The sequence below is a fragment of the Salvelinus alpinus genome, chromosome 3, assembly GCF_045679555.1.
Source record: "Salvelinus alpinus chromosome 3, SLU_Salpinus.1, whole genome shotgun sequence".
NCBI classification, from domain to species: domain Eukaryota; kingdom Metazoa; phylum Chordata; class Actinopteri; order Salmoniformes; family Salmonidae; genus Salvelinus; species Salvelinus alpinus.
The window spans coordinates 24,108,452-24,127,427 of record NC_092088.1 but is presented as its reverse complement, the minus strand read 5'-3'; the positions used below and the strand labels follow the sequence as shown (position 1 = coordinate 24,127,427).

General features: G+C 43.3%; 1 protein-coding gene across 1 annotated transcript in view; it reads left to right on the top strand.

The window, feature by feature from the left end:
• The first annotated feature begins 2,677 nt into the window (after positions 1–2,677).
• Positions 2,678–18,976, top strand: part of LOC139570378 (uncharacterized) — a 30,110-nt gene continuing 13,811 nt past the window's right edge. The window contains exons 1-9 of the mRNA XM_071392211.1: positions 2,678–2,862; positions 3,696–4,590; positions 4,824–5,004; positions 5,093–5,232; positions 5,549–6,114; positions 13,898–14,171; positions 14,372–14,567; positions 15,397–15,581; positions 15,904–15,999. Of these exons, the coding sequence (XP_071248312.1) occupies positions 3,750–4,590; positions 4,824–5,004; positions 5,093–5,232; positions 5,549–6,114; positions 13,898–14,171; positions 14,372–14,567; positions 15,397–15,581; positions 15,904–15,999 (2,479 nt within the window). The 5' untranslated portion in view covers positions 2,678–2,862; positions 3,696–3,749. The remainder of the gene's footprint in view (positions 2,863–3,695; positions 4,591–4,823; positions 5,005–5,092; positions 5,233–5,548; positions 6,115–13,897; positions 14,172–14,371; positions 14,568–15,396; positions 15,582–15,903; positions 16,000–18,976) is intronic.

The window sequence follows — 18,976 nt, the reverse complement described above, 5'->3', positions numbered from 1 at the left end:
TTCCAAGTAGAGTAGCTCAGGGGATACAGGTGATAGTAATCAAAGTCTTAGCCCAAAAACACAAGTGCATGGAATTTGGGCTCATACTGTGTAAATTGAACAATGTGTTAGAAAGTATTTTGTTTTATTCTTGTTTTGAACATAGCGTCATACCTACCTTTTTTTTAACCCTTTCACATACCAAAGCAGGTTAATTTCCCTATCCTTATAGGTGTACACACAACATATTGCAGATCTATATGTCTGAAGTGAATTTAACATGGTGTACATATCTTTACACATCTTGGTATTATTGGAGGACAACAAACTCTGCTGGTTGTGTTACAGATGTGTTCATTTGAGAAAAGGGCTATACCACAGTCCAGTCCAAGATCATTAACCAAGACCCAGGATGAAGAGACCCAGCTTTGTAGGGAACAACAAGTACTTAACAGTTGATATACCCTTTGTAAATGGACATCTTGCAACCAAATATCCTAGCTCATATTGGAGAAAGGGTACCTTTATAAAATTGGAAATGTGAATGAATTATTTTGGGGTTTGATGTGTGTACTAAAGGGTGAGATCATTTAAAACCCCAAAGAAGACGCAATTTGACCACAGGTTCCTCATTTCTCTGGTCACTGGATCGTATTTCAAGAGCAACTGAAGGCAAACGACCTCTTAGAAAATGGCCTATCTGGGATCGATATTAGTCAAACGTTTATTCTTGTGTCAAAATGTACTACAAAGTGTAAATAGGATCATGTTGGTCATAAAGTCAGTCTCATCCAAAATTGAGATTTGCAAGATAATTAGGAAAAAATATGTATTTTGCTGAATGAAGGGTACCGTAACAGTTTTGATTTGATCTCAAAACCTGCCAAAAAAACTCAAACCTAGCAAAAACCTAAAACTGACCCTGACCTTCACCAAACCCATGACCTAACTTTAATCGCCAAAAAATGATTCTGAAATGAAATATCGGTTTGGGTGTGAGGCATGCCCTTATAGCCTTTTCCCATTCCCTAATGAGAAGTTGAAACCAAGGCTTAATCAGGAGGTTCAGTTCCCTTTAAAGGGTGACTGCATTTCCTGATTTGGCTTTGTTTGAGATTTGGTTTATTAAGAAATGCTAGCCGCCATAGTGCCCCACAGCGGAGGTGTCATAATACCCATAAAACAAGGTGGTCAAACAGCGAAATGGTTCCAATAATTTTTTCACCATTCATTTTTAAATTAGCATTTCAAAAACCGCTCTGTGCTCACAGGGGAAAAAACTGGCTCCAAATTCCCTCTATTTGTGTCACTACCTGGACCTACCATTTGGTTTTGAAGATTTGAAACCAAACCATATGATTTGAATTAAAAGTATTTTAATAAACATGAAAAGGTGAATGTAAGCAGTGCTCATCATTTCAAATAGGCTACGTGTCATATTAAACAGCATATAAACACTGGAAAGCAGGACAGCAGCGGAAAATATCCTCTCCACACTTGCAGAACCACTGGGGACGCTAAACACCCTTTTAGCCACTCTTGCCAGGGTTTTATGAAAAATAACCCATTCAATAAATTACACAATGAAAATGGGACAATATTTTCATGTTGCACATCTTTTAGTTGTATCAATGTATAGTTGGTTTGAGGTTTTGAAGTCATTGAAATTTGGAGCTATTGACCTTTTAAAAAGTATCCCATGTATATTGTGTAATTTACTGACGGTCCCTAACTAGCCCATAGGGATATCAAATGTCACACCAAATTGACCATGAGTATTATGATCAGAATGGTCATTTGCATCTGTGCTCAGAATATATGATTACTTGGGTGCTGCCAGCTGTGGGCATTAGGGAAGAATTCTATAAACCCAACCCACGGGAAAACGTACAATACCCTTCATTTTGTGACACCATGTTTTCGTATTATTTTGCAAATCTCCGTTTTGGACGAGACCGACTTTATGACCAAAATTATCATATTTACAGTGTAGTCAATTTTGACAGTAGAATACATGTTTCTTACTCATATCAATGCCACATATTACATTTTCAAAACGAGAAGTTGCTTTTAGGTGCATTCGCTCTTGAAGTTTTCAAAACCTCAATAGGAAAAATTATTCAGCACAGATATACGACTAGACTTCCGTTGTTTAGACAATATTATACACCTGTTGTATTCAGTGCATGTGACAAATAAAACTGATTTGATTTGAATAAAATAAAGTAACTTCGAATGTCCAAACTACAATGTAAAATGGCACATGTGGAAAGTCAATGGTAGACTTGACCCTACATTTAGAGACACTTGTGATTCGTAAAAATATGTGATTCATATTTTTCTTCATGCTCGTTAACCAAGAACATATTAGATGAGGTCACCCAGCTAGGAATAGCCAACTTGCTGGTGCTCCGTGGCCCCAAGGTGTTACACAGTCCTTGTGGATTCTCAGGGATCTACAGGCCATATAAATCAAGGTGTAGGTCAACATTCCCCTACAATATTTGAAAACGACATTTAAAAAGTCCCACCTTGCCTCCTTAAAAATGTAAACACGCCAAATCTAATAAAATCACTTTTCTAAACATAAGGCCAAAATATTTTATTTTTTTGTAAAACACAGGCAGACCACAGATCTGAATTTTAATGGCCTGGAATGTTACGCAGCTCGAGAAGGATACCCAAGGATCATCCCCCCTCCGAACGCCCACGCACGCGAGAGGGGGGTGAAAGTGCTTTGTCAATGTGGACAGACGACGCTGGGAGCGGCAGAGATTGAAACAAAGTTTACGAATATCTCTCTCGGAATAAGAAAGCAGAACTGTTGGATTCTAAACATTGTTTCAAATCTCCCTTCGTCGTGGACCGGGACACTGAAATACAGTAAGTCACGTCGCTACTTTGTAACACTAACCCTGTGTGGCACTGATGAACTCGAATGACAACCGTTTCGTCGCTGAGATAGCAATAGCCGTGACTTGAATATCGTCTTCTATGCAACAAGTAGTGGTCTTGAATGGGGTTTTAACTGAAGATATTCAGTTCCAATATTTACACTCTATAGCTACAGAGCACGTATAGTAAAGCTTTTAAAAAATAAATAATTAGCAAGCAACTTTCTTCGTTTTCTATGCGCAATGGTGCTCGAGCCAATATTCACTGTCGTAGTGATTCCCTGGTCTACGGTTTGGTAAGAAACGATCGAAAATTGAATTACGCACATTTTTATTTTAACGTTTTTTACCGAAGATTACAGCTACGATTTGGTTAATTCAAGGTCCAGGAAGCTATAAAACATGTTTTTGTCCTAGTACTAGTGAGAAAAAATACAAATCACAGTTTACCAATTTTTGCATTAATCCGCAGCCACGGCCTAAATTATTTTGGATGAAATAAATGTATCCTAGTCTACATGTGCTTTCCAGGAAATGCAGGATTTACCCACACTGTAACTCGTAAGAGACATACATTCCCGATCATATTCCTGTTTTTGGCGACTCAATCATCAGATACTACTAGCCTAGATTGCAACATGCACTCTCTATTTTTGTTAAAACCGATAAACAGTAATGTAGTTTTGAGTTTGCCCCTTGTCTGGGTGGTGAAGACCGTTATGAAATCCTCACCACAACATAATTTCACCTTCTGTGATTTCTAGTCAATAATTGTTGTTTTTGTGCCTCAAAAGTTTCTTCTTAATTTTCTTCATCTTTCAGACTTTCAACCTTTAATGCATTTTAGCACTGACATTTTTGGGGAAGTAGTTAACCATGATGGTAAGACTGGCCCTTCACCTGGTTGCAACATACGCTGTCTGCCTGTCTGTGTGTCTGGGTGCGTCAGTCCGGGGAGATCCCTGCCTCATCATCAGTGAAGTCAACGCAGACAACCCCAAACTGGACACCACTGAGTTTGTTGAGCTCTACCACACCAGCGGCCAGAGGGCCTCACTGGAAGGCTACACCCTGGTGTTCTACAATGGAAACGGCAACATAGCCTACAAAGTACTGGACCTGAAGGGCCACACCACAGATGACCGAGGCTTCTTCCTGGTTGGCTCGGTGGACATGCAGCCAAAACCGGCCATCCCCCTCCCACCCAACACCGTCCAGAATGGCCCAGACGCCATCGCGCTCTACCACACGTCTGCGGCACGCTACGGGGAGAAGATGAACGCCACAGCCGTGGGGCTGGTGGATGCCATCGTGTACATGACGCGGCGTTCCGGGGGCGTGGAAGTCCTGGCTGAGACGTTGACCCCTGGGGAGTCGGCCTTCGTGGAGGACGAGGGGGCCCACGAGGGGGACGAGTCCATCGAAAGGTGCCTGATCTCTGGGGAAAGCTGGGGCTTCCAGGTGGACCTGCCATCACCTGGCCAACGCAACCGCTGCAACCCCCCTGATCCCAGCACTGCCACCACGCGTATCAGCGAGCTGAAGCTGGGAGGGGGGCAGGTGGACGGGTTTGTGGAGCTAAGCGAGTCCCAGGCTGCAGGGCCTCTGGTGCTGCTGGTGCTGGACGGGCGGACGGACACGGTCAGTGAGAGTGTCGACGTGCACACCTCCAGGGAAGGCCTGATCTCCATCACCATCGACAAGAACAACATGAAAGGTCAGTGAACCTGTACCTGGAGGAGCTCCTACTGGTCTTCAGGGCTGAGAAAAGCTTCATATCTCTTCATTGGGTCTTGCAGAGATTTCTATGAGTCAAGGAGCTGGACCTGTGTATTTTGTGTGTGAAATTATATCTATGCAAATTGTTTCACGTCCTGTGTATGAAAAGTGCCGTGTTTGTTGGTGTGAAAGCTATGTTGAGTGATTAAGTTCTACTATGTTATACATCAGGAGATGAGTCGGGGGCAGTGGCGTTGTACAGTGGCAAGGCCTCTGACTTCCCTGTAGGCAGCCCCCTGAGCCAGACGCAGCCCCTAGACGCCTTTGTGTTCGCTGGACCAGGAAACCAACCCAGCGCCAACCTCACAGAGACCCTTATACCAGGCAGACAGCCCTATCAGCTCAGCGCCAGGTAATCCACCCATCCATACTCATCCAGCCACCCATCCATCTATTTATCTGTCTTAGGCTGAAGTACTAACCTTGCTGGTCTTTCTCAGGTTTGGGGAAGGAGGCCTCTACCTCAGTCGCTGTGGTGTGGCCAGTTGGACCAGAGACCCTGGTGTATTCTGGGAAGCGCCACAAACCCCCGGACAGCCCAACCAGTGCCCATGGCCAAAGATCTGCCCTCACGCCACTGGTGAGTGTTGCATATTTCTCTATCACATTGACACCTTTACATTGGGGATGCTTTCGATTGGTGATACACATTAGTGCATATAGGCAAATCGATTAGCTTCTAATCAATCATAGCCAATTAAATTCAATAAACATTTAGGATAATGAACATACATTGAATAGAATATAATTGCTATCTAACAATGTGTTTACAAACACGGGTGTAAGAGCAATTTAATGTAAATAGTTACCAAATTGAAGAGACAATCTAATTTATCAAAATAGTAGTGAGTTTTGACCTGTTGCAATTTGGTAAATCTCCTTTTTCCGCTCTTCAGTGGTCCCTGGGGGTACGGAAGTGCCCCCTCACCTCCCTCCCTGGGGTCGGGGAGACTTTCTGATCAGCGAGGTAAATGCTGACAACCCGGGCTCAGCCGAGGATGGCGAGTTCATCGAGCTGTGGCACCCGTCGGGCCGCCGCGTCTCTCTGCAGGCCGTGTGGCTCCTCCTGTTCAGCGGACACAACAGCAAGCCCTACCGCGAGATCAGCCTCACAGGCCACTTCACCACTGCCCAAGGCTACTTCCTGGTGGGCAGTGATAGGCTGGTCCCGGCCCCCTCGATCCGCCTGCCACCCAACACCATCCAGAACGGACCGGACGCAGTAGCCCTGTACCGCAGCCCCTTCAGCCCGCCCTCTGCCTTTCAAACAGGGATCCCCACCCAGGGGTTGCTAGATGCGGTGGTGTATCGGCTGAGGGGCTCGGACAAGGACACCCAGGAACTGAGCGATGCTTTGACCCCAGGACAGCTCCCCCTGCTGGAGGACTCGGAAGTGCAGCCTGGAGACGAGGCCTTGAGCCGCTGTAACGGCCTCCTGCCCGCCGACCAGTCTGCTTTCGTGGTGAGGACCCCTTCCTGTATTACTTCAGCAGAGGCTATTTTTCAGAGGCCTTAGCTATGGTACACTGAACAAAAATATAAACACAACATGTAAAGTGTTGGTCCCATGTTTCATGAGCTGAAAAAGATCCCAGACATTTTCCATATGCACAAAAAACGTATTTCTATCAAATTGTGTGTGCAAATTTGTTTACATCCCTGTTAGTGAGAATTTCTCCTTTGCCAAGATAATCCATCCAGCTGACAGGTGTGGCATATGAAGAAGCTGATTAAACAATATGATCATTACTAGGGTTGTACATTTTGGGGAATATTCAGAGGTGGAAACTTTCTGTGGGAATATATGCAAATTAATATTAATACCAATTAAATGTAGATGTAAAATTTATATATATTTTTCACCTTTATTTAACCAGGTAGGCTAGTTGAGAACAAGTTCTTATTTGCAACTGCGAACTGGCCAAGATGAAGCATAGCAGTTCGACACATAACAACACAGAGTTACACATGGAATAAACAAACATACAGTCAATAATACAATAGAAAGAAATAGGGGGGAAAAGTCTATATACAGTGAGTGCATATGGAGACAGAAACATAAACCTTTTACCTTATCATAAGTAAACCTAATTACAAATGATTAAATCCTTCCAATATAAATTTTTAAAACTATTTAGTTACGAATTGAACTTTAATTAAATGAGTAGACTCTTCACATGGGATGATTTCACTGAACAACAAAAGAAAGGGAATATTGAATGATCCCCAATGATCCATCGCATCTCCCAAAAACGTTTTCAAAATACTTCTGTAAAATGATAGTCTAGAAACTAAAGCTTTGGTTGTCTTCCTCTCAGGCTTCCATGTCTTCTCCCTGGACCTCCTCAATGTCCACCTCTTGAACATCAGACTCTGAAGCCTCATCTTCACTGTCACTTTCCAACCTTGTTGAGGTTAGCTCGTTGTCAGGCTCAAAAAGCCCAAAATTTGCCCGGGTGGCAACCAGTTTTTCAACCCTTGTATTGGTCAGCCTGTTGCGTACTTTGGTGTGTGTGTTCCCAAACAAGGACCAGTTTCGCTCTGAGGTGGCTGATGTTGGTGTGATTTAGAAGATGATGGAGGCAACAGGGGAAAGAGCCTCAGATCCACAAAGTCCATTCCACCAGGTGGCTGATGTGATATGTTGGCACAACTGCCATATTGCATCTCCATTCCAAAGCCCTTACTTGGAAGTGTACTTCGCCAGACTGCCAAGAACCTTGCCTTCATCCAGGCCAAGGTGGCGAGACACGGTAGTGATGATACCATAGGCCTTGTTGATCTCTGCACCAGACAGGATGCTCTTGCCAGCATACTTGGGGTCCAACATGTACGCTGCGGCGTGTATGGGCTTCAGGCAGAAGTCTTCACGCTTTTTGATGTATTTCGGAACTACAGTTTCCTCTGCTTGGAGCAACAGTGAAGTGGGCAGGGCAGTACGGATTTATTTTCTTACATTACAAGCTGAGTCTGAACATCAGACAGGATTGCATTGTCTCCCTCAATCTGTGCAATGGCTACTGCTATAGGTTTCAGGAGTTTCAGGCTGCTTACCACTCTCTCCCAAAATACATAATCCGGGAGGATCCTCTTGATTGGGCTGGCCACATCGGCAGACTGTGATATGGCCATTTCTTGGAGAGACTCCTTCCCCTCCAGGAGACTGTCAAACATGATGAAAACACCACCCCAACGGGTGTTTCTGGGCAGCTTCAATGTTGTGCTCTTATTCTTCTCACTTTGCTTGGTGAGGTAGATTGCTGCTATAACTTGATGACCCTTCACATACCTAACAATTTCCTTGGCTCTCTCGTAGGGTGTATCCATTGTTTTCAGTGCCATGGTGTTCTTGAGGAGCAGATTCAATGCATGAGCAGCACAGCCAATGGGTGTGATGTGAGGGAAGGACTCCTCCACTTTAGACCAAGCAGCCTTCATGTTCGCAGCATTGTCTGTCACCAGTGCAAATACCTTCTGGGGTCCAAGGTCATTTTTGACTGCCTTCAGCTCATCTTCAATGTAGAGACCGGTGTGTCTGTTGTCCCTTGTGTCTGTGCTCTTGTAGAATACTGGTTGAGGGGTGGAGATGATGTAGTTAATTATTCCTTGCCCACGAACACTCGACCACCCATCAGAGATGATTGCAATACAGTCTGCTTTCTCTATGATTTGCTTGACCTTTCACTTGAACTCTGCTGAACTCTATGCTGGGCGAAGAACATTCAGAAATCTCTTCCAATACACATTGCCTGTGAGCATCAGAGGTGAACCAGTTGCTTACACAGCTCGAGCAAGACATTAATCAGCATTTCTCTGACTACGTTCCTCCATTTAGTAAAAAAAAACTTCTGATTCCTGGAGGACCATGAGCTGTTGCTAATGATAAGGTGTCTGATTCATCATTTTCATTTCAAATAGAAGTAGAAGGACTTTTGTCAGAGGTTGCTTGTTGTGAGCGCTGATGGAACTTTATGCACTTGGCCAGATGATTCTGCATCTTTGTTGCATTCTTCACATATGATTTGGCACAGTATTTGCAAATGTAAACAGCTTTTCCTTCTACATTATCTGCAGGTAAATGTCTCCACACATCAGATAGTGCCCGTGGCATTTTCCTGTAAAGTTGATAAAAATGAGTTTTTAAAAACAAATACAATTCCATGTACATATAAATTGTTAAGCGGTTAGATTAAACAACTCCTTTGTAAGATAAATGTTTTTAAATGAAACATGTATGGAAAAAGGTGAATTTACACTAGTAGGGTGTATCCGGCTCAAGCAAGCTAAAACCTACATGGTAGCAAAAACTAACTAGCAGAAATTGTTAACAAGTTAGAAATTATTTAAACACACATTGCTGTAGGCTACTATTTACTAGTTAACCTCTCTGGGATATTCGGGACGCTAGCGTCCCACCTCAACAACAGCCAGTGAAATTGCAGGGCGCCAAATTCAAAACAACAGAAATCCCATAATTAAAATTCCTCAAACATACAAGTATTTTACACCATTTTAAAGATAAACTTGTTGTAAATCCAGCCACAGTGTCCGATTTCAAAAAGGCTTTACGATAAAAGCACACCAAACGATTATGTTAGGTCAGTACCTAGTCACAGAAAAACACAGCCATTTTTCCAGCCAAAGAGAGGAGTCACAAAAAGCAGAAATAGAGATAAAATGAATCACTAACCTTTGATGATCTTCATCAGATGACACTCATAGGACTTCATGTTACACAATACATGTATGTTTTGTTCGATAAAGTTCATATTTGTATCTAAAAATCTCAGTTTACATTGGCGCATTATGTTCAGTAGTTCCAAAACATCCGGTTATTTTGCAGAGAGCCACATCAATTTACAGAAATACTCATAATAAACATTGCTAAAAGATACAAGTGTTATGCATGGAATTTTAGATCCTCTTCTCCTTAATGCAACCGCTGTGTCAGATTTCAAAAAAGCTTTACCGAAAAAGCACACCATGCAATAATCTGAGTACAGCGCTCAGACAACAAAACAAGCCATACAGATATCCGCCATGTTGTGGAGTCAACAGAAGTCAGAAATAGCATTATAGATATTCACTTACCTTTGATGATCTTCACCAGTTCGACAAATGTTTGATTTGTTCGATAAAGTCCATCATTTATGTCCAAATACCTCCTTTTTGTTTGCGCGTTTAGTACACAATCCAAACTCACGAGGCGCGGGCAAGTCCAGGCGAAAGTTCAGACGAAAAGTCTGAACTTATTACAGTTCGTAGAAACATGTCAAACGAAGTATAGATTGAATCTTTAGGATGTTTTTAACATAAATCTTCAATAATGTTTCAAATTCCTTTGTCTTTAGAAATGCGATGGAACGCAGCTAAATCTCACGTGAGCGCGCGTGATCAGCTCATGCCAGACCCCTGACTCATTCAGCTCCCATTCCCCCTCCTTCACAGTAGAAGCATCAAACAAGGTTCTAAAGACTGTTGACATATAGTGGAAGCCTTAGGAAGTGCAAGCGGACCAAATTTACACTATCTTGGATAGGCAAAGAGTTGAAAAACTACAAACCTCAGATTTCCCACTTCCTGGTTGGATTTTTTTCTCTGGTTTTTGCCTGCCATATGAGTTCTGTTATACTCACAGACATCATTCAGACAGTTTTAGAAACTTCCGAGTGATTTCTATCCAAATCCACTAATTATATGCATATTCTAGCTTTTAGGGCTGAGTAGCAGGCAGTTTACTCTGGGCACCTTTTTATCCAAGCTACTCAATACTGCCCCCCTGTCCCAAAGAAGTTAACAAGAAATCATGTATTTCATATAAAATATATTCACCCCACCCAGTATTGTAATCCAAACTTACTAAATAGCATGTAGTCCTTGGCTCAGACAGTGTAGTAGTGTGGGCTCAAAAGCGTCTCATTAGTGTGCAAGATCTTGAGAATCAGCTGTACATGTGATGGAAGAATGCACTGTGCATGCAGAGGGTTGCAATTCCATTGAATTGGGGATAGTTTAACCAAAATATGCCACAAGACCTAGAATTGCCTTATGTGTATCCCACAAAAAAGGGTCACTGTTATAAGCTAACTTTTTTTGTTGAATTTAAGCAAAATTCCCCAAATTCCCGGGCTTAACTTCCCATGGAAAATTTACGGAAATTTACCGGAAAGTTTCCGACCCTTTGCAACCCCAATCAGTACACAGGTGCACCGTGTGCTGGGGACAATAAAAGGCCACTCTAAATTGTGCACTTTTGTCACACAACACAATGCCAACGATGTCTAAAGTTTTGAGGGAGAGCGCAATTCGCATGCTGACTGCAGTAATGTCCACCAGAGCTGTTGCCAGAGAATAGAATTAGTTAATTTCTCTACCATATGTCGCCTCCAACGTCGTTTCAGAGAATTTGGCTGTACTTCCAACAGCAGGCCACGTGTATGGCGTTGTAGGGGCGAGTGGTTCGCTTATGTCAACGTTGTGAACAGAGTGCCCCATGGTGGCAGTGGGGTTATGGTATGGGCAGGCATAAGCTATGGACAACCAAGCCATTTGCATTTTATCGATGGCAATTTGAATGCAGAGAGATACTGTGACGAGATCCTGAGGCCCATTGTCGTGCCATTCATCTGCCGCTTCAGCATGATAATGCACAACCCCATGATGTAAGGATCTCTGCATGATTCATGGAAGCTTAAAATGTCCCTGTTCTACCATGGCCTGCATACTCACCAGACATAGCATGTTTGGGATTCTCTGGATCGACGTGTACGAGACCACGTGTTCCAGTTCCCGCCAATATCCAGCAACTTCGCACAGCCATTGAAGAGGAGTGGGACAACATTCCACAGGCCACAATAAACAGCCTGATCAACTCTATGCAAAGGAGATGTGTTGCGCTGCATGAGGCAAATGGTGGTCACACCAGATAGGGGTGAGGCTCACCATCTTTTTTTTTTAAAGGTACCAACTGATGCATATCTGTATTCCCAGTCGTGAAATCTATAGGTTAGGGCCTAAAGAATTCATTTCAATTGTCTGATTTCCTTATATGAACCTTAAACTCAGTAAAGTATTTGAAACTGTTGCATTTTATATTTTTTCTAAAACAACCATAGTATGCCATGCCCTTTGCCCTCAAGGATACTTGCAGTCTTTTCACTATAAAATATATATCTCTCCCAATTTTGTTAACTTATTGGAATGGAACAACTCTAAATCAAATTTATTGTTCATATACACATGGTTAGCAGATGTTATTGCGAGTGCAGCGAAATGCTTGTGCCGAGTACTCGGACAAAACAAGTATTGTAACGGATATGGAGAATTTCCCAAATACGAATATGACACGGGTGATTTTGTAATTATCCGTGATTGGGGGGGAAAATAAATTTTCAGCTGCCAGCACGCATCTCTCTCTCCCTCAAACAGTGTGAAGTGCTGTCTGCTCCAAACAACTATTGGCTAGTTCTTCTGTCTGTAAAGAAACGGGGCGGGGTATCAGTTGAGCCTGCCGCAACGATTGGATTAGAACAAGCCGCTCTCCCTCGGCTCTCATTTTCCCCGGACAGACACTCACACAGTCAGTCGTCTTAGGGCACAAGTCTCCCCTTCTCCAAACATTGTGTATAAATCAGAATCCGTAGCTAGTCATTGTTGTTCAATAGTTATTTCCTGTTGACTTTGCTCAGGCTATATGGTGGTTTTAGTCTGTCACCCTGTCGTTCTCAACTAACATCAAGGCGGTGACCCGTTCCTGTAGGTTCATGCTCTACAACATTCGCAGAGTACGACCCTGCCTCACACAGGAAGCGGCGCAGGTCCTAATCCAGGCACTTGTCATCTCCCGTCTGGATTACTGCAACTCGCTGTTGGCTGGGCTCCCTGCCTGTGCCATTAAACCCCTACAACTCATCCAGAACGCCGCAGCCCGTCTGGTGTTCAACCTTCCCAAGTTCTCTCACGTCACCCCGCTCCTCCGCTCTCTCCACTGGCTTCCAGTTGAAGCTCGCATCCGCTACAAGACCATGGTGCTTGCCTACGGAGCTGTGAGGGGAACGGCACCTCCGTACCTTCAGGCTCTGATCAGGCCCTACACCCAAACAAGGGCACTGCGTTCATCCACCTCTGGCCTGCTCGCCTCCCTACCTCTGAGGAAGTACAGTTCCCGCTCAGCCCAGTCAAAACTGTTCGCTGCTCTGGCACCCCAATGGTGGAACAAACTCCCTCACGACGCCAGGTCAGCGGAGTCAATCACCACCTTCCGGAGACACCTGAAACCCCACCTCTTTAAGGAATACCTAGGATAGGATAAAGTAATCCTTCTAACCCCCCCCCTTAAAAGAGTTAGATGCACTATTGTAAGTGGTTGTTCCACTGGATATCATAAGGTGAATGCACCAATTTGTAAGTCGCTCTGGATAAGAGCGTCTGCTAAATGACTTAAATGTAAATGTACTTGGGGTTGTTTAGTAGGTCTACTTTGTCTGTCCATTGCTGACGTTGTTTGTCGTGATCCAAGCCACTGCATGCTTGCTTGCTATTATTATATCTTCTCACCCAGGCATGTTTACCGAGCGTCAGATCATTAGAAAGTAAAATGACAAATGTAGATTGTTTTTATTTTGATTGATAAAATGTTGTGGCATAAGACGTTTTGCTTCTCTCAAAAGTGAAACAATATACGGGGCAAGCAAATTAGCCTAGCTTCATCTCTAAATCTGTGTCTGGAATAAATGCAGGCAGTAGAAGCCAGCCATGCATTAGGCTATTTATTAGCCGTCGTTGATAATTGGACTAAGTAAGTTAATGATGTGCATTTTCATATGTCGGGTCGTTTAACAATGTGTGTGAATGAACATAACGATGTGCTCTGAGATGCACTCTTGAGTGATAGTGCAGTGATGTGCACTTGTGGTATAGGCTTTACCGGCATTTAAACCACACTTATGGGTTTTCCGATCACGAGTAAATCTGATTACGAGTATCAGGTGTGCTTAAAAATGGATACGATCACGAATACAAGTATGACAACATCGGCACAACCCTGCTCTAACCAGTTGTATTTTGCTCATTGTTTGGCTATTGCGTAACTAGAAAGAAAGCATTTACTTATCTGGCATCTTCCTGTGTACTAGAAAGAAGATATTTGGGACGTTGTCCCAGTCTGTCTATTAGATAGCCAGGGCACCTGTTCAATTGGCAAGCTATTGTACCATTGAACGCCTATCAATTCTATTGTTCTTCAGGTGGCCCCACCCACACCTCTGAGGGAGAACTCTTGTCCCCGCCCACCCCCTCCCCCTGAGGGTGTGGTCATCAGTGAGGTGGGCGGTGCCCGCTGGACCAACCACAGCCGGCAGAGGGGGTTTGTGGAGCTGCTAGGACCGCCCCTGACCTCCCTACAGGGCCTGGTCCTGACAGTGTTTGAAGAGAATCGCACCGGTACGACCATGGCCCTACCCCTGACTAGTATCACCGACCACAACGGCTTCTACCTCATCGGGAACGTCACCGGAGCAGGTGAGAGCAGGGTGATGTTCACTAGGCATGAATCAGGAAGAAAATGGTGTGAAACGGGGAGGGACTATTTGCACAACATTTTGAAACGTTTTGTTGCCCTAAGAAACAGATAAACGGAACAAATAAAACAAAAAAAAATATTTCTCTCACACGTTCCCTCCCTCACCTGGTCTATAATCTCTCCACTATCTCGTTCACAGACCAGGTGTTTCCCGAGGGGGCCACAATTCCGGCCAATGGAGCCGTAGTGCTGTGTTCTGACACAGTCACTGTGTGTAGAGCTGGTACCACCCTAACCAACAGCACTCTCCGAGACACCCTAGTGTTCAGTAATGACCTGAGACTTCTCATTAAACTCTCAGCCACCAGAGGGCAGCAGGTGATGCCTGTACTCAGGTAGGAATGAAATTCACTTGTTTTTACTGCTGAGAATAAAACTCTTCATCAAGGTATATAGATCAAGTGAAGCTAGACAGTCTTTTCTTAGGGCCCGGTTCAGTCCGATCCGCTTTAGCTGACATCCGCATAGCTGATGTTTTGACAGTGTCAGAGGTGGAAATGCGTTAGAAAGCTGTCAAATCCACAAGCGGCTGCGCGAATTATATCTAAACCGGACATTTCCATTGACTGCACCGAGTCGGATTAAGAGAAATCCCATGCAGCCTTGTTTACAAGTTCAAACAATGGAATGTGAGATGTAATCTACACCACAATTAGGCTGATAGAAATTCTCGTAATTTTTTTTCTTTAATGATTTTCAATTTGAGCATTATTATTTCTATTAGGGCCAAGACGATACCAGTATCTCAATATTCTTTCCAGGGCAAAAATGAAAACACGAAGCAGACAAATCTGGTCCTTTATAAACCTGCTGTATGTAAAATATTGTGTGCTATAGCTTGGAAAATAAATTAAAGGTGACTGGATGACAACATAATGATGTTTGTTTCCAACATTAGGGCTGGTTTCCAGTGATGCTGGTATCGTCCCGGCCCTATTTCTATATAGGCTACGCTTTCTCGTTCTAAACTTCTAATGCGAGTGGGACAGGTATGGGTTCGTGACAATGATCACAAGAGCAGCTGCTCACCGATTTGACAGCTCAAACATCAGCTATGTGGGTGTCTACTATCGCCAGTTAACATCGATCTGATTGAATCTAGGCCTTAATGTCAATAAATATACCTTGCATGTGTGTGCACGCGCATCTCTGTGTACGCTACAGGTCAGTGGAGGAAGGTCCTGTGTCTCTCAGCCGTTGCTCCTGCTGTGAGGCGAGAAGCCCTTCATCCTGGACCAGCTCCTCCCCCACCCCACGCTTGACTAACATCTGCCCCAGCCCCGCCTTCTCCAGCGACATCGACCTATGCTTGGCGCCCCTCTCCGGTGATTGGCAGGAGCACCCAGGAAGTAAGCCATGTCATCCATATTTCTTGGGAAATGGGGCTTTTTATGAGGATTTTAAGAAAAGGGAAGTGTAAATGGAAATTGACGCCAGTAGCACACATTTCCGGAATGATTAGAGGAATAATTCTGTCTGCTGCATGACTCGACAGTTTGTCTGATATAGCGTATTCGAGGTGTTATATTTTTAAGTACGTAATACATAATATAATGTTCAATCAAGTGGTCTCAACTCAATAGTATCTCTAATGGCTTATGTACCGTCCTTAACCATACTAACGCTCACTCTTTCCTTCTTTCTCTCTATCTGTTGCTCTCTTTCTGTCAGACTGCAGTGGGCTGGTGCAGGGTCACAGTGAGATGGATGTGGCTGGCTACCTGGAAGAAAGATGTCACTGTGGTATCTCTGCCCTCTACCTGCAGGGTGAGATACAACACTCTTGCATTACAGAGACAACAAGCACACACAGACACAGTTGCAAACAAGGGCACACCAGTGGAGGCTGGTTACTTGAACATGTTTGGATGGCAGACCCATGGTATAGGCGCAGAACGCACAGAGAGGACAAAGTGTCTTTTTAAAAAATCATCAAAGACAAATGTATTTTAACCTAAAACATTTAATAGACATATTATGGTGAATGAGAGGGCTACTTAGTGTGGGGAAGGGATCACAGCAGTGATTGAATGAGGCATGAGTTGAAGTGTTCAGAGGCTTCTGTGTAGGACAGGCTCATCATGGATGGATGGAGTTCCAACACTTCCACTGAGGGCAGGACAGGATTTGACTGGGATAGACCAAAAACAATAACACGACACGGTTACAAAAAGTGATGAGAAGGATTTAGTCCAAGCAAGGATTAAAATCCCGTTGAGGTGTAGTAATGTCAATGTGTATGTGATTGACTCTACATACAGTAATGAGAGAAAATGGACAGGGCTACTCGGTGCTTGGAGAGGAAACATTCATTGCGCCACTGGATGAGACGACAAATGAGACATGGCTTCAGTTCTTATCAGGAGGGAATTGACACTGGGAACAGGAGGGGACTTTTTAGGGGGTGGATCAGCTTTAATATTGCGAACAGATTGTATCTTCCAATGTAATTGTCTGCATCATTTCCAATGCCCTATACAGATATATATATACAGTTGAAGTCAGAAGTTTACATACACTTAGGTTGAAGTCATTAAAACTTGTTTTTAAACCACTCCACAAATTTCTTGTTAACAAACTATAGTTTTGGCAAGTTGGTTAGGACATCTACTTTGTGCATGACACAAGTAATTTTTCCAACAATTGTTTACAGACAGATTATTTCACATATAATTCACTGTATCACAATTCCAGTGGGTCAGAAGTTTACATACACTAAGTTGACTGTGCCTTTTAAACAGCTTGGAAAATTCCAGAAAATGATGTCATGGCTTTAGAAGCTTCTGATAGGCTTATTGACATCATTTGAGTCAATTGGAGGTGTACCTGTGGATGTATTTCAAGGGCTACTTTCAAATTCAGTGCCTCTTTGCTTGACATCATGGGAAAACAGAAAAGAAATTAGCCAAGACCTCAGAAAAACAATTGTAAACCTCCACAAGTCTGGTTCATCCTTGGGAGAAATTTCCAAACGCCTGAAGGTACCACGTTCATCTGTATAAACAGTAATACGGTGGTATATACACCATGGGACCATGCAGCCGTCATACCGCTCAGGAAGGAGACACGTTTTTTCTCCTAGAGATGAACTTAACTTTGGTGCGAAAACTGCAACTCAATCCCAGAACAACAGCAAAGGACCTTGTGAAGATGCTGGAGGAAACCGGTACAAAAGTATCTATATCCACAGTAAAACGTGTCCTATATTGATGTAACCTGAAAGGCCGCTCAGCAAGGATACAGTAGAAACGTTCATATGCCCAGCAGGTAAAGCATCATAGCATCATTACCTCTGCAAGCTCCTTGTGGTTGCCCTTGTTAGCTGAAGTTCCCCTTTCATCGTTCCCCTTTGCTTTGTCCCACAACGTAGCGGTACGAAGCAACGTGTCCCCTACAGGTCAACACTTACATGCCCAAAAATACAGTATCTCTGTATCTTAACTTCTCGTTGTGTTGCACTGTTTGAATACGCAGACCTTTGTCCATTACATGATCGACGCATCTTTTTCCCAGAAACTTGAATTTGATGTGAGAAATGAAACGGGTTCTTAAACAACAGGTCATCTACAAGTGTCTGCTAGGTGATGCCCCGCCTTAGCTCACTGGTCACCATAGCAGCACCCACCCGTAGCACGCGCTCCAGCAGGTATATCTCACTGGTCACCCCCAAAGCCAATTCTTCCTTTGGCCGCCGTTCTCTGCTGCCAATGACTGGAACGAACTGCAAAAATCACTAAAGCTGGAGACTCTTACCTCCCTCACTAGCTTTAAGCACCAGCTGTCAGAGCAGCTCACAGATCACTGAACATGTACATAGCTCATCTGTAAATAGCCCATCCAATCTACCTCATCCCCATACTGTATTTATTTATCTTGCTCCTTTGCACCCCAGTATCTCTCCTTGCACATTCATCTTCTGCACATTCTACCATTCCAGTGTTTTAATTGCTATATTGTAATTAATTTGTCACCGTGGCCTATTTATTGCCTTGCACATTCTACCATTCCAGTGTTTTAATTGCTATATTGTAATTAATTTGTCACCGTGGCCTATTTATTGCCTTACCTCTTTTATCCTACCTCATTTGCACATGCTGTATATAGATTTTTTTCTACTGTATTATTGATTGTATGTTTGTTTATTCCATGTGCGACTCTGTGTTGTTGTATGTGTTGAACTGCTTTGCTTTATCTTGGCCAGGTCGCAGTTGCAAATGAGAACTTGTTCTCAACTAGCCTACCTGGTTAAATAAAGGTTAAATGAATATAATATATATATATTTTTTTTTAATCCACTACATTGTCGTTAGCTAGCCAGTCTGACAGAGAAATCTGCACTCTGGTAGCTAGCTAGCTAGTTGCTACTAAAGTTAACAGGGCAAATAGTGCAATATATTTCAAACTCGACACAGAAATAAAGTTTTAAGACCAAGAAAACAGTATATAATGTACCTCCTCCGTCTCCTGTAGTTTGAAGCAATGAATTTGAATGTAACAATAGCCTAAATATGCTTAACTATTTCAATCTATCCAACAATTTAACCAACTCACAAAGTTTTTAAATCTCATAGTACTGCGTTCATTGTCTGATCCTTTGATTGGATGGACAACATGTCAGATCATACTGCAAAAGCATTGATTGGTTGGAGGACGTCCTCCGGAGTCGTCATAATTATCATGTAGGTCTATGGAAGGTGGCGAGAAGCACCAGCCTCTAGGTTTTGTATTGAAGTCAATGTAGCCA